Genomic DNA, 15,288 nt, shown 5'->3' with positions numbered 1-15,288 from the left:
GTTAAATGGCTTGACTAATGTGTCACGTTAGACTTTTCTATGTTCATAAATAGGGTTTGATTCTTTGCTTCTCTTTAATGTCTTGAGGATTAAGAAGTCAATTTCCTTAATTGTTATATTAAAAAGTCAATATTTGTCAAAACGGAAAAAGCACCGTTTGGTAATCAAAGTGTTAAAAGATGAAATCGAATATAGAATGATAGAAGATAAAATATGGACTGTTGTATCACGAAACCATTGTATTTCTTACAAAGCTATAACTTATACAAGTAGCAATGTATATAATTCTGATCGCTTGGAAGTAGCTATTGGCCGCAACTAACTATACGCATATTAGCTATTATACATTAGTTTATAATATTAGTGGTTGATAAATAGAAATTTTGGCTGATAACTGTCCTGGTTAATGTTAAATTCCTATGTCTAATGTTAAGTGGCTTTGTTATTTAAGATATGCATAGTGGTTAAATCATAACTGTAATGAAAGAATGAAAAAAAAAATCAAACCCTATTCACCTCTGAAGTTTCTAAGACTTGAACAACTAATAAATTGATCCAGTCTAAGCGGATCCCATGAGTGTGAAATTTATACAGTAAAAGTGCATGTGATTTCATCATCTTAATCCCTCTGATTAGATGAAGAATGCATGTGATTTCTTGGAAATGTAACACAGAATACACTTTTTGATGCAGACAAAAAAATAAAAATAATGATAACTGGTAAGAGCATAAGTCATAACGGACGAAAAAGAGAGAGAGAGGAGCAGTTGCGGAGAGAGCAGCGGGTCAAACTTTGGTCGTCAGCCATAAGATCTGATTTAGAAGTGGGACCCGATTTTAACGTAATCGCAGAAGTTTTGTCCTCGCCAGCTTGGTGGAGTTGACCTTTCGCCAGCTTCCTTTTCGTTATAGTATTTCATTATTTTTCTTTATTTTACGTCTATTTTTCTTGCTTCTCAACTTTTGAATGATGATTTAAGTTAAATTATATTCCGCTTTGGTCGTCTCTAGTTAGAGTTTCTTTGTTTCTGTGTGTTTGATTATGGGATTGTTTGTGTCTCAATGTCTGTGGAATTGTATATGTTTAAACGCCGTTTGTACTAGTTATATTTTCTGATGAGAATTTATGATGACACTTAAGGTTTTAGGTTGGTTGTTGTGGAAATCCCTTAAATCTACACACACATGTACATTAGTACTTGAACATGTACTTTTATTGTGAAAACGGTATCCAACCAAATGTCCTGGTTATATTCAGGAGTATTTGTATTCAGTGAATTAGGTTTGAATTGGCCGAATTAGTTATGATAATTTAATTTAGGATCTGTTTGTTTCTCCATGTGGATGAGCCATCTGGATGAAGATGAGAGTTTTGTTTGTTTAGGCACTAAAAGTGCAACTCATACAGATGGATCATCCGGATGACTTTTGAAAATTTAGGCTTAATTTTAAAGTCCATTCAGCTGAACCAATTTGGATCATTTGAATGAAGATGGTTCATTCAAAATGGTATAATGTCTATTATACCCCTAATGTAATTCACAAATTACAAACCTAAACATAATAACATTTTTATCACAAACGAAAACTGACAAAACTATAAAAACACTTTTTCCCGTGCTAAAAACTACTTTTTCATGTCAAAACCCCAAAACGCATTTTTCCGCTAAAATTGCAAAAAAATATTTTCCCGTCAAAATTGCAAAAACGTGTTTTTCCTCAAAAACCGAAAACATGTTTTCATGCCAAAATCACAAAAAAATGTTTTCACGCCAATACCCCAAAATACATTTTTCCGTCAAAACACAAAAAACACGTTTTCCCGCCAAAGTCGCAAACCGTGTTTTCCCGCCAAAATTGCAAAAACGTGTTTTCCCGCCAAAACCAAAAAATGTGTTTTTCCGCCAAAACCAAAAAACGTGTTATCTTGCCAAAACCGAAAATTTGTATTTTCCCGCCAAAACCGAAAAATCTCGTTTTCCCGCGAAAACTGTAAAAATGTGTTCCCGCCAAAAACGTGTTTTCCAGCCAAAACTGGAAAACGCGTTTTTCCGCCAAAACCGCAAAAACGCGTTTTCCCGCCAAAACCGCAAAAACGCGTTTTCTAGCCAAAACCGCAAAAACGCGTTTTCCCGCCAAAACCGCAAAAACGCGGTTTCCCGCCAAAACCGCAAAAGCATGTTTTCCCGCCAAAATCGCAAAAATGTGTTTTCCTCCAAACACGCAAAAAATGTGTTTTCTCGCCAAAAACGTGTTTTCCCGACAAAACCGCAAAAACGCTTTTTTCCGCCAAAATCACAAAAATGTGGTTCCCTCCAAAACCGCAAAAACATGTTTTCTCGCCAAAAACGTGTTTTCCCGCCAAAACCGCAAAAACTTGTTTTCTCGCCAAAACCAAAAATTTGTATTTTCCCGCCAAAACCGAAAAATATCGTTTTCCCGCCAGAACCGAAAAATCTTGTTTTCCGCCAAAACATAAAAAATGTGTTTTCTCGCTAAAACCGAAAAAACTTGTTTTCCCGCCCAAACCGCAAAAAGAAAACTCGTTAATTTTGAAATAATTCTAATGTAAATATATTAAACTAAATAATTAAATGTAATATAGTTAAAATTAATATTAAACATATGATTAAATCAACACAAAGATATTTTGGTAATTTCTTTACTAAACTCATTTGAATGAAAATGAAAATAAAGAAACAAACATAAGATCCATTGATGAGCTATGTGGATGGACAAACAAACAATCACAAAAATCTGAATGGATCATTTGAATAGATCATACAAATGAATCATTTGGATGGAGATGACAAATGGTGAAACAAACAGCCCCTTACTGTAGGTTGTCGATTTCAGTAATAATAGGCGAAGATGGAGAAATATTTTTGTTGAAAAACTCACTAGTTTAGTTGGTTTGATTGTCTTTGGATTTCACTGATACCAGAACTAAAATAATCACAATTGAAAATATACATAGATTTTCATTTCATTTTTGTTTATAAATGTTTATGCAATTTGTAAAAATGACGGATTATAGATGACTGTTAATTAGCTTTCTAGATGTTAGTATTTTACTGATTAGTTTTTAAATAAAATATGTTGGAAAATAAAGTTGCAATTAATCAAAATAAAAGAATTAGAGGCGCTACAAAAAGAGAGTTTAGAAAATCAAGTACACACAAAACTTGACTGAGAGACACTCAAAGTCAAAGACGGAAAGCTGACGAAATCCCTTTTATTCTTCCAAAAAACGTGTTTGATGTTTCTTTTCCTCCACCGAAAGTTCCCACTCTTCATCTATGCTCACATATTGTATTTAAAACTTTTGTTTATGATATATCTTAACAAATGTTTCCATCACCAAACTAATGTTTTAAATACATTCAGATTCAAATAAGAAAGTTTAGTTTTAAGGCTTTGAGCGGGTCAGATAATAATGTGACATAAAAATTGTATTATTAGAAAATCACAATGTTTTAGGTTCTGCTAGCGATAGATATGCTGACCTAATAGTTCTTACTATTCAGCCATATGGCTATTCAGTAATCTTAAGTTTAATCTTGTTAAAGCGGAATAATTTATGTCCTAAATACGATATTATAAATAGTTATTCTGTGTTATCAGGGAAAACTATAGATAAGAATTTAACAGAGTAAATGAAAACTATAGTGGGTGGTACATCTTTTACAACATCACAATAGTCTCCATCTTGTGTACTGGAGGTCGCAGTACAAAATGGGGAAACAAAGTAGCATGTGACTTCGAACCAATGGTTCAAGTTTGGTTGTAAGTTGTGAATTAATCGTTCCACTTGGTCAGATGCAGCTTGGAAAAGTGATACTAACATGGCGGCTTGGTTGCATCTTCAAGAATAAACAGGGGATTATTATCTCTCAAGCTTCCCGAGTGGGGAGAAATGCCCCTTCACCGCTGATAGCGGAAGCCTTGGCACTACGATGAGCACTACTTACAGCCCTCTCTTTGGATTACTCAAAAATTTATTTCAACACAGATTGTCAATCGCTCTTTGCAGCGCTTACCTCAACAACTTCTTCGGCGGGTCTCTACGGGATCATGAAGGACATCGATCATCTATTTTCATCTTTTTTTTCTTTTTTTGCCAACGTATCTATTTTCATCTTTCAGTTCTGTCTCTTTTAAGTTCCCAGCTAGACTTTCAAATTCTGCAACAGATAAACTGGCTAAATCTACACTTTTTATTCTCCTCTCTTCCATTCATTTAAATTAAATTATATATAAAAATATAAAAATATATTAATTGAAAAATTTGCATTGAAAAATTATTAAGATTTTAATATTTTAATTTTGAAATTTGTATTGATAAATCTCACATTAAAAGTTTTGTGATTAACAGTTTAAATTTTTGTTACAGCAAATATACAAATGTTAATAAAATCATATGAGTAGAAAACATCAATAATAAATATTTATATCAAAATATTATATATATATATATATGTCAATATCACTAATTTTAATTATGTAACATATAAAGTAAATAAAATGATTGTTTTGATTTATTTAACAAAAACATGATTGTAAATAAACAAAATGTATTTTTTTTTATTTTTGTGCTTACTCTAATGTATATATTTTTATGTATACAAATTATTTTTCAAATAGATGGTTTCTAATATGTAATTTGATCTTGACAATCCCATAAATACACTTCTTCAAATTGAAGTGATTTTTAATATTGGAAGCATATATATATATATATATATATATTATTTCATTCAGATTAAATATTTTAGTCTTGATTTTTATTTCTAAAAAGCTTTTAATGAAATATCATGACAAGATTCCAATCAGCTTCTTTTGAGTTCGTTCGAAAAATGAGAGATTTAATCATTCGTCTAATATTTGTTTATCCCTAATACTCTATCTAGCTATTATAATTGTAAGAATAAGAGTTTTGAACTATTTATTATAAGTTTTTTGGTTTATCATTTAATAAATCAAACAATTCTTACTTTATACATAGTTCACATATACTAGAATGGTAAAGTATTATATATACTTTTATCGGTATATTCTTAAGTAACTAAACCTCAAAAGCATAGGTTAATAAAATAAGTAATTTTGTTTTATTGTTTCAAGATTAGATGATTTTTAGATCGAACTGGTGAATATATACTAGACATACATATATATTTCGAGTGTGCACTTATATTCTATAACAAGTTGATATATTAAATTTGAACACTAACCTGTGAATGGAGTTTGCCGGTATTTTCTTCAAAAATTTGATTCTTATATATGTATCTGGAACAGAAATAATTTTTACAGAAGTCCATGTTTTTAAACTGACACTTATGTAATTCACCGAATTCACAGAAGAAGTTAAAAAAAGATACAAAACACATATCAGTGAAACAAAAACGAAAACGAAAACACAGTTTTATAGTAGAAAATGAAATCACTTAGGGAGAGTCAATAGTAAACAAATCGAGAACATAAAACCTAATCTCATTTTGTCATTTTACAATCGATGTTGCTATCTGGTTTTTATGATTTGTGTCAGCCGCCAAACTATTTTTTTCTGTGCATATGAAGTCTTAAAAATAATTATAATGAGTGTAATACGTTAATTCTTCAACAACGATGATACATTTAAGAAACCAACATTTGTATTCGTCATTTTATAATCTTTAGTTAACACATTAGTATAAAACCTCCCTTCGCGCATATGCATGAGTTCTCATCTAGTTATATAGTATTTTAAAAAAATTCTACTTAGAAATAAGTTGGTCCAATTTGTGCATCTTTTTTATAGTATTGATTCTCAATGCAGTTATAATTTCTCACTTCAGAAAAAATAACACCGAACAAATGAAAGATATTTCATAGTTTTTTTTTTTTTTTTTATGATCCAGGGGTTCCCCACTTACGTGGGTCATTCCCCTGGGTCCGGTTAGGCAGCGGTCCACTTCACCCGGGAGGGCTTTACCTGGGCTGGGAACAAGGCCCAACACCCAGTACCGCATTTGGTGACAGAATGGGCAGTTCACCTCCGCCTGGCGTCGAACCTGTGAGCATGACAATTGGCCTACAGGGTCCTTACCAAGTGAGCTACCTCATCCCGTCAAGATATTTCATAGTTAAATTATATTATACTTTGTTTTGCTAATATTAAACAGTATCTATCTTAATATATATTTATCAAGATATACTTGAGATAATTAATAAATTAACATAGATAAATTCTAGTGATTATATCATACTTAATTTCATCTTATATTTTGGTTGATTTGTTTGTGTGCAAAAAAAGATGAAGGTAATGTTTTATAATTTATTCTCTTTGTTTTTTTTTTTGTGGTAAAGTTTCTACAATTTAAATTGTTGATAATATATAATGTCAATTGGCTATTGTTATTTTGTTGTTGATTTACTAGTTGGAATTGCCTTTAATGCCTTAGTGCCACTAAAATTCTTTTTAGTCAGAACTACAAGAAGTCTTAGATTCTGGATCTAAGTTGCTTAATGATAATTAGGTTATTATTAAGGAGAAAATTTTGATCCAAGATCTACACTCCCTAAACAAAAATGATAACATAATTTATTATTTAATTGTCAATATGAGCATTTCTTTTAAATCAATAATCAATATAAATATTTAAATTAGATAATTTATATATAATATTAATTTAAAATATGTTGGGTGTATTTGTTAGTCTGCACCTAGTAGTGGATAATTATAGAAATAAAGATGTTGATTAAAATATATGAGAGAAATTTTTGTTTTTATTAATATTTTTTTGAAACATATCTTAAAGTTTAATTTGTTTTTAATATGTTTTTTGGATGTTTTGATGATTTTTTTTTGAAAAAATATTAATCCAAAAAGAAAATTTTATTTAATATGTTTTTGAAAAAAAATGCTTTTTTCCTTATTTTCAGTTTTGTAGTTTCAATTTAAAACCTTATTTTAATTAAAATCATAATAATTAATAACAGAAATATACATAATTATATTAAAATATATTACAATCTAAATTAACAATACAATTTATCTGAATTTGGCTAGTTAAGAATATCAAAGTCATGTTGGTTGAGATCTGTTAATTATACTAATAAAAATATAATTTATATAATGGTTTTTAAGCAAACCAAGATTGAAACTCTATCACTACAATCGTCACATAGAGATCTTTAAGGGTACTATATAGAAAACATGAACTGTCTCCACCAACAGAAGCTCGAAATAGGGAGATTAGTGTGTACTTCTTACTAAAATTATTTCGTTTTACTAAGTGATGATGAATTTGTAATTAGCGAACTGTTTATCAACTAGTCGTTCCTCTAGATTCCGAGTAACAGAGTATCATTCTCATTCACTGAAACATCTTATCAATCAAATTATAAACCTTGTTCTTAGAGTCTTTGTAATCTCGTTTCTTTCTGGCTCCTACGTTTGGGTGTTTTAACTCCCTATTTTGAGCTTCTGTCGCTGGAGATAGTTCATGTTTTGTCTAAGTTACCCTCTTCTTTCAAAACGAGGACTATTTTGGTGAACATCGATTGAACCGCACACACGCTTTGTCCATGCTTCCACCATGATGGTTACGAGTCAAGTACAAAAAACATTATTCTCACTGACAAAAAACTGGAATAATAAGATACATTGTCTTCGGGTGAAACCAGTACATAGTCAGGGTGATAAAAGAGTAAAAAAAACACTTGTCTGAGACAGGCTACGAGGGTCTACCTGCTTGATTGTTTCTTCTATTTCATCCCTAACAAAGTTTCAGGCAATCAAAAGAAAAGAAAAGACCTGCTGAACAGAACGGTTGATTTGATCATTCACTGCTCTCTGCTGGAGCAGGTTTCTTTCCATATTTCTGCTAGAAGATGAAACCGAGGACAAAAGTTACAAAACTATTGTCAAGTACGCAACATTCTGCAAAGTACAACAGAAAAAAACACATACCTGTTTGCCGAAAGAGAAAGGAACATATCTGTATTTGATCATATGCTGTATCTGTTTCCTCATGGTGAGGATAAAAAGCATCACCCAGTAGAAAAGAAGTATTGGCCAGAAAACAGGTACGTCAAAGACCTCAAAGAACGTCATCATAAAACCGATGACAAATGCCCTAATGATCGATAACCTAGACAAAACACACACACACAAAAAATGAATCAATCAAACAGTGACAAACTCCAAAACGGCATCTGTTACAACGGAGGATGTAAGAAGATAATACAAGAAACAAATAACAAACGCAAGAATGATATGTACTCTAGAGATAAAACTTGTTGATTGCTGAAGCTTCTCTGCAAAAATGCTCAATCAACTATATCAAAGTCTACAGTAACCGAGAGAACCTCAACAAGCAAGTAATCATCATAGCATACAAGTCGATACAGTGATTCTAAAGATTCAGTGGCCATGCTCAATTTCAACACGATGAGATCTAACAATTCAATCAATTGCTATCAAGAGATCTGTTACCAGAATTTGAACTCGGGGAGACGGCGAACGAACGGTCGATACTCATCCGATCTACGAGTAGGAAGCGTCCCGCCGCTGAGCGAAGCCTCGGGATCTTCTTGAGGGGAGAGGAAGGCGATGATGAGGTTCAGAAGGTAGATTCCGATTGCGTAGGTGATGATGTAGAAGCCTTCCACCAAGTAGACGCGAACGAAGTAGATCAACACGACGACGAGGCAGGCGATCCATCGGTAGAGAACGTGAGGCACCGTCTTGTCGAGAAGATGCTGTTGGCGCTGCTCCACGGCGTGGATCAAACGCGCGGCGGCGTCGGCTGGAGACGATGCGTTGCTCGATTGGAGATCATCGGTGGCTGGTGGTGGTGGTGCTGATGCAGAGACACCAACCGCGGGTTCGGATTCCATGGAAGCACTCTCTCTCTCTCTCTCTCTCAACTTCTCTCTAACTGTTTCGTCTCTCTCTGCCTTGGGAACTGCAACGGAAGAGGCGGAGATTTGGTAGATTCGGATCGGGGATTTTTTTTGGGGTCAGACTAAATCCAGTTTACGGTTTATTTTCTGAACCGGTTTACTTATCGGTTTGTTTTTCTACGGCAAATCGAAAAGGATTACAGAGTACATAAACTCGAAAGCAAACTATGTTAGCGACGAAGATTCTAAATGTTGAAAGGATGACAGCAAAACGAGAGACACGTAAATCGAATCAAGTAAATGTGATTAGTGTCAACTGTGAAACAAGCTAGTGGAATACATTACATAAGAGAACGCTGAGTTTTGAGAGAAGAGGCGAAAAGGCAACTCTGAGTGCGATTTCCGATCTGAGTTCTGATTCGGCTATTCCGCCGGATCGATCTGATCTTCTGGGTAGTGATTTGGTGGGCAAGGGGGTTGAGGTTAATCGTGAGGAGGTTGTGGTTGTTCGAGAGGAGGTTCTAGTAGATCGGGAGGAAGATGGGGTAGACAAGAAAGTTCTGGACTTGAAGAGTTGGGTCTCAGCGGCCAAAGATAAGAAGGTTTTGCAGAAATACGACATCGATGTGTCAGCGAAGGATGAGAAGCATACGGTGGAGATTCCGAACGAGGTTATCTCTGATTCAACTTCGCTTTGGGAAGATTTCATAGTGGGGAAGTTTTTGGATCTGGCGCCTCATGTAGCTAAGGTCCATATGGTGCTAAACAAGATTTGGAGTTATGGTGAGCTAGATTCAAAGGTGGAAGTCTATGAAGTATATGCTACAACTATGCGCTTTAGGGTCTCCAATCCAAAAGCAAGAGAGAAGGTTCTAAGAAGAGGTATGTGGAACATTGCTGGTGTGCCAATGGTGGTCACGAAATGGACACCAAAAACGGAGGAAGAAAAGCAGGATGAAGAGGCGATTCCCATGTGGGTTCATCTCAGGAAAGTCCCTCTTCACATGTATTCGTGGAAGGGTCTCAGTTTCATCACTAGTGATGTTGGATTCTCTGCTAGACTTCACCCTGAAATTGTGGCGTGTTCAAACTTCGAAAAAGCCAAGGTGTTTGTAAATGTTGATGTCTCTAAAGCCTTACCAAAGAAAATCAACTTTACAAAGAATGGGAAGGAATTTATGGTGGAATTTCACTACCCATGGCTACCTTCGAGATGTAACTTGTGTGAAAAATGGGGGCATGTGGAGAAAGTATGTGTGATGAAGAACAAAGGGAAGAAGCTAAATGAAAGAAGCAACATTCGAATAGATGGTCCGGCTGATGTCAATACAGAAGTTGTGGCAAATGTCAATGAGAAAGTAATGGAGGAAGAGGGCAGTAAAGAAACTATTGCAGGGAGGGCAGTGTCAGATACTGTGGTGACTCAGGAGGCTTCAGAAAAAGCTTGGTCGCTAGTATCTCCATCTAAAGTGGGTAGAGCTCAGGTACAATCACCAAGTAAGCCAACTGATGAAGTCATGGTATCTGCTTCAAAGTTTTCCATTCTAAGTGATGAAGTAGAGGAAGGGGAAATTCCGGTAGAAAAGCAGCAAGGAAATCAAATGAATGAAGTTGAAGTTAGTGAGCCAGAGGGGGATTCTGATGCGGATCTGTTGGAAGATCACATCCTGGATCAGCAGAGTAAAGAGAAGGATAAGTCAGTACAGAAAAAGGGGAAGAAGAGAGGTCGGAAGGCTATAGCTCAAGATGCAAATCTCATGAGCACAAGGTCTTCTCGACGAAATCTATAATTATGTCGTGTTTCTTCTGGAATGTGCGCGGATTCAACAAACCTTTGAAGCATTCCGTGGTAAGAGATTGGGTAAATGGAAATGATTTGAAATTTGGATGTATTTTGGAGACAAGGGTAAAAGAAAGAAAGGTAGAAAGGATTTTAAAGAAGGTGTTTCGAGATTGGAGTTCTATTACAAACTATGAGCACAGTCAAGGGGGTCGAAACTGGCTAGTCTGGAAGGATACAATCTGTGTCACTCTGGTTTACAAATCAGATCAAATGATTACATGTTCCGTGGGTATTCAAGGTGAAGAGGAGTTCTTCTGCACCTTCATTTATGCAAGTAATTTGGTGGAAGGTAGGAAGGAGTTATGGGAGGATATTTGTCACCACAAGAATTCCCCATTGTTCCAAAATAAGGCGTGGATGCTTATGGGAGACTTCAACGAAATATTAGAAGGTGAGGAAAACTCAGGATTCACTGATTTGGGAAGGCTTCCTTGTGGAATGAGAGACTTTCAAAGTATGGTGCTTCACTGTAATCTGTCAGACATGGGCTACCAGGTCCATTGTTTACATGGTGTAATAAAAGAGAAGAGGGAGTGATCTGCAAGAAGTTAGATAGAGTGTTGATAAATGATGTTGGGCTGCAAATATTTCCAAGTGCATTTTCGGAATTTGAGTCAGGAGGATGCTCAGATCATATGAGATGCAAGATTCAACTGTTGGCACCTAGTGAAAAAATCCGAAGACCTTTCAAGTATGTCAACGCCATAGGAAGTCTCCCTCAGTTTCTTCCTATGGTAAAGGAGTATTGGGACACAACAGAAAATACTTTTCATTCCACTTCTGCGATGTTTAGATTCTCAAAAAAACTGAAAGCCTTGAAGCCTCTTATCAGGGAGTTGGGTCGTGAGAAGCTAGGCAACCTATCAAAGAGAGCAAAAGAGGCGCATGTTATTCTTTGTGACAAGCAGAATCAGACCCTATTAAATCCGTGTAGTAGTTCCATTCAAGAGGAGGCTGATGCGTATGGAAAATGGCTACATGTAGCGGGTTTAGAAGAGGACTTTCTCAAGCAGCGGGCGAAGCTTCATTGGTTAGATGTGGGGGATCAGAACAATAAGATGTTCCACAATTCTATCAAAAGCAGGCAGGCTCAGAACGCTATTCGTGAGCTCAGATGTTCGGATGGTAACACAGTCTCTACCCACTCAGACATTAAGAAGGAATCTGAGAGATTCTTCTCAGAGTTCTTAAACCAGATTCCCGAAAGTTACCAGGGTACTTCGGTGGAAGAGTTGCAAAGTCTCTTTGAGTTTAGATGTTCTGCTGAGGATTGTAGGTTGCAAGAGTTGGAAGTTACTGAGGAGGAGGTGCGTAAGGTTCTGTTCTCTATGCCATCGTACAAATCACCAGGGCCTGATGGCTTTCCCTGTGAGTTCTTTAAAGCTACTTGGTCTGTTCTGGGTAAGGAGTTTATCATCGCAGTGCAGTCGGTATTTCGGTTTGGCTTTCTTCCTAAAGGGGTCAACTCTACAATTTTAGCTCGGTACCTAAGAAGACAGACTCTATGGAGATGAAGGATTACAGGCCCATTGCCTGTTGCAATGTCCTTTACAAAGTTGTCTCTAAGATCCTAGCAAATAGGCTGAAGGGGCTTCTTCATAGAGTGATCACGGAGAATCAGTCAGCATTTGTAAAGGGGAGGTTACTGATGAAAAATGTGTTGTTGGCTTCAGAGCTTGTCAAAAACTACCACAGAGAGGAAGTCTCTCCGAGGTGTATGATGAAGATCGATATATCAAAGGCCTTTGACTCAGTTCAATGGTCCTTTGTACTGAAGAGTTTGGAAGCTCTTGGAGTGCCAGAGAAATTTATTCACTGGATCAAACTGTGTATTACTACTCCATCATTCTCAGTACAAGTCAATGGGGACCTTGCTGGCTACTTTCAAAGTTCAAGAGGTTTGAGGCAGGGATGCTCTCGCTCGCCATACTTGTTTGTGTTGTGTATGAACATTCTCTCACATAAAATTGATAAAGCAGTGGAGCAGGGTAAGTTCAAGTTCCACCCAAGAGCTATCACTTACTCATCTTTGTTTTGCGGACGACCTGATTGTGTTCGTAGAAGGTTCTAAGGAGTCTATAGAGGGGGCCCTCTCGGTATTTGATGAATTTGCTATATGGTCAGGTCTCTGTATCAGTATAGAGAAGTCCACAGTTTATATGGCTGGTGTCTCAGTAGAAGAGAAGAGGAGGATCTTAAATAATTTCCCGTTTGCGGATGGGGACCTTCCGGTTCGATATTTGGGACTTCCACTGATGACTCAAGGGATGAAGAAGCAAGATTATCTACCTCTGGTGGAAAAGATCAGGAGCAGGATCAACTCTTGGACCTGTAGATTTCTTTCATATGCTGGAAGACTTCAGCTGATCAAATCAGTTCTGATGAGTATTGTCAATTTTTGGGCAGGGGGTTATAGGCTTCCTAGTAAGTGAATGAAAGAGATTGAACAACTCTGTTCATCATTTCTTTGGTCTGGACCTGAGCTGAAGTCAACTGGTGCGAAAGTTGCTTGGAGAGACATATGTAAGCTACAAAACGAAGGAGGGTTGGGTATTAGACAGTTGAAGGAAGTAAACATTGTTTATGGTGGAGAATGCTATCTGGTGTATCTCTATGGGGAAAATGGATTAAGATTAGGCTACTGAAGCAGAAAAGCTTTTGGGAAGTAAAGGAAAATACTCAAATGGGATCATGGATGTGGAAGAAGATGCTTAAATTGAGAGAGGTGGCAAGATCATTTTTACAAAATAGCAGTGGGCAATGGTCAGCACATCTCATTCTGGTATGATAGATGGTCGGATAGAGGAGTTCTTATCGACATTTTGGGTGATCGTGGAATCATTGATATGGGGATTAGGAGAGGTGCAACGGTAGAGGAGGCTGTGATGAATGTGCGTAGAAGGCGTAGGCATCGTGCTGATATTCTAAATGAGATTGAAGCTGACATAACAGAGCTAAAGGAAAATCTTTGTCCCTCTACTGAGGATAGGAGTATGTGGCGCAGGGGGTCGGGATATAAAACTAGTTTCTCAACTAATGAGACTTGGAGAATATTGAGAGTAAATTATACTCAATGTAGTTGGTCAAGAAGCGTCTGGTTTCCGCAGGCAACTCCCAAGTTCTTGTTCATAGTGTGGCTTGCGATGTTAAACAGGTTATCAACTATGGATAGAATTTCAAGTTGGAGTAGAGGGGTTGATGAAACATGTGTCTTGTGTAAGTGTGCTCCTGAAACAAAGAATCATCTCTTCTTTGGTTGTTCCTTCTCTTCTCAGTTATGGGAATATCTTGTGAAAGGGATTTTGGGTAGTGCTTATACAAACGACTGGAACGCTGTAGTACTCTTGATCACAGATCAGTCCATGGAAAGAAAGAAACTCTTCTGCATAAGATATGCGTTTCAAGCTGCGGTACATGCGTTATGGAGGGAGAGAAACAAGATCAAGCATGATGATAAGCCATTGCCACTGCCAGTTCTACAGAAGCTGGTTGAGAAAGGTGTTCGCAATAAGCTAAGTCTGATGAGAATTAAGGGTGGAAAAGGGATGCAAAGAGTTTTGCAGTATTGGTTTGGTGCTAGATTGTAAATAGAAATAAATTTTGGTTGGGGATTATAATCTGGTATTGTAAAGGGGGAAGGAATAGGTTTTACATAAAGGTGCACTAGATGTAATCAGGTTTTTTTAATGAATATAATTTAACATCCATTCAAAAAAAAAAAAAACAAGCTAGTGGTATCCGGTTTATAACTTACTTTCGAACCGGTAACCAAATCCGGTTTACAATTAAATTTTTGTTTTTAACAACGACAATTAACTTTCTTACCGGTAAAATTTATGGGAAATTTATTGCCACTTTAGTATTGGGTTTGGTTTGCATTCTAACTTCCGACTTCCAAGTACAATATTACCAATAGGCCTACGCCTGGGCATTCAGTTATCGGTTCGGTTCTAGTTCGGTTCTTTTGGTTTTCGGTTTTTTGGTTCTAGAGATATATGAACCATTCGGTTATCTATGAAATTAGGTTCGGATTGGGTTCGGTTCTTTTGGTTTCCGGGTTGGTTCGGGTAACAATTGTAAGAACCGACCGATGTCCGATAAATTTTGGTGATTACGGTTCGGTTCCAGTTTTCGGATAATTTTGGATAATTCGAGGTAAAAACAGATTTTTTGGGGTTTTCGTATTTAAAAAAATCGGGTAATTAGGATAAATTTTGATATTTTGGATAAAGCTATTCGGGTAATTAGGTTCTTTAGGATAATTTTAAAATATGTTAGATAAAAAATATTTGGGGTTTTCAATTTTTTTTGGATAGTTCGGTGTATAAGTAATATGTTTAGAATATTTGGTATTTTTATTATTAAATATAATTAATATTTTTAGGTATATAAATTGTATTTCAGATATTCGGATACCCATTCGGTTCTCGATTCAGTTCTTTTTTGTTTATCTGGTTATAGAATATAGGAACCGCTCGGTTGTTTTTGAACTTTGGTTCGGTTTCGGATTCAGTTTTTTTTGTTCGGTTCTCGGTTCTCAGTTTTTATGCCCAGACCTA

At 36.0% G+C, this 15,288-nt stretch overlaps 2 protein-coding genes across 3 annotated transcripts; one reads left to right on the top strand and one right to left on the bottom strand.

Annotated features, from left to right (window-relative positions):
- Positions 1 to 7,596: 7,596 nt before the first annotated feature.
- LOC106390148 (protein RER1C) lies at positions 7,597 to 9,060 on the bottom strand. 2 transcript variants are annotated; one of them, XM_048756355.1, is made up of 3 exons: positions 8,477 to 9,060; positions 7,952 to 8,132; positions 7,597 to 7,862 (listed from the first exon to the last, which is right to left on the bottom strand). In XM_048756355.1, exons 1-3 carry the CDS (start codon positions 8,878 to 8,880, stop codon positions 7,821 to 7,823), a joined length of 627 nt encoding a protein of 208 aa, XP_048612312.1. In that variant the 5' UTR covers positions 8,881 to 9,060; the 3' UTR covers positions 7,597 to 7,820. The 2 variants fall into 2 exon arrangements, with proteins under 2 accessions (XP_048612312.1, XP_048612311.1); XM_048756354.1 differs by having other exon boundaries at positions 7,597 to 7,865; positions 8,477 to 9,004.
- An 86-nt stretch (positions 9,061 to 9,146) lies between these two features.
- Positions 9,147 to 14,316, top strand: LOC106393077. Its single transcript, XM_048755965.1, has 8 exons — positions 9,147 to 9,182; positions 9,237 to 10,654; positions 10,870 to 11,183; positions 11,225 to 12,119; positions 12,209 to 12,793; positions 13,521 to 13,720; positions 13,884 to 13,945; positions 14,005 to 14,316. The coding sequence occupies exons 1-8, from the start codon at positions 9,147 to 9,149 to the stop codon at positions 14,314 to 14,316; spliced, it is 3,822 nt and encodes a 1,273-aa protein (XP_048611922.1).
- Positions 14,317 to 15,288: the final 972 nt, after the last annotated feature.

This window comes from Brassica napus, chromosome C4 (assembly GCF_020379485.1).
Source record: "Brassica napus cultivar Da-Ae chromosome C4, Da-Ae, whole genome shotgun sequence".
In the NCBI taxonomy this organism is placed as follows: Eukaryota; Viridiplantae; Streptophyta; class Magnoliopsida; order Brassicales; family Brassicaceae; genus Brassica; species Brassica napus.
Note: the sequence above shows the minus strand (reverse complement) of the source record. Positions and strands in the feature narration are given on the sequence as shown.

What these genes read in the sequence shown, in the direction of transcription:
- LOC106390148 (XM_048756354.1), bottom strand. Translation starts at nt 8,880, where the DNA reads ATGGAATCCGAACCCGCGGTTGGTGTCTCTGCATCAGCACCACCACCA. An exon ending in CTCCCCGAGTTCAAATTCTG is followed by an intron (nt 8,133 to 8,476) that starts GTAACAGATCTC and finishes TGTTTTGTCTAG; the next exon opens with GTTATCGATCATTAGGGCAT. An exon ending in CTTTCTCTTTCGGCAAACAG is followed by an intron (nt 7,866 to 7,951) that starts GTATGTGTTTTT and finishes TTCATCTTCTAG; the next exon opens with CAGAAATATGGAAAGAAACC.
- LOC106393077 (XM_048755965.1), top strand. Translation starts at nt 9,147, where the DNA reads ATGACAGCAAAACGAGAGACACGTAAATCGAATCAA. An exon ending in GCAAATCTCATGAGCACAAG is followed by an intron (nt 10,655 to 10,869) that starts GTCTTCTCGACG and finishes CTATGAGCACAG; the next exon opens with TCAAGGGGGTCGAAACTGGC. An exon ending in TCCCTCTACTGAGGATAGGA is followed by an intron (nt 13,721 to 13,883) that starts GTATGTGGCGCA and finishes GATGTTAAACAG; the next exon opens with GTTATCAACTATGGATAGAA.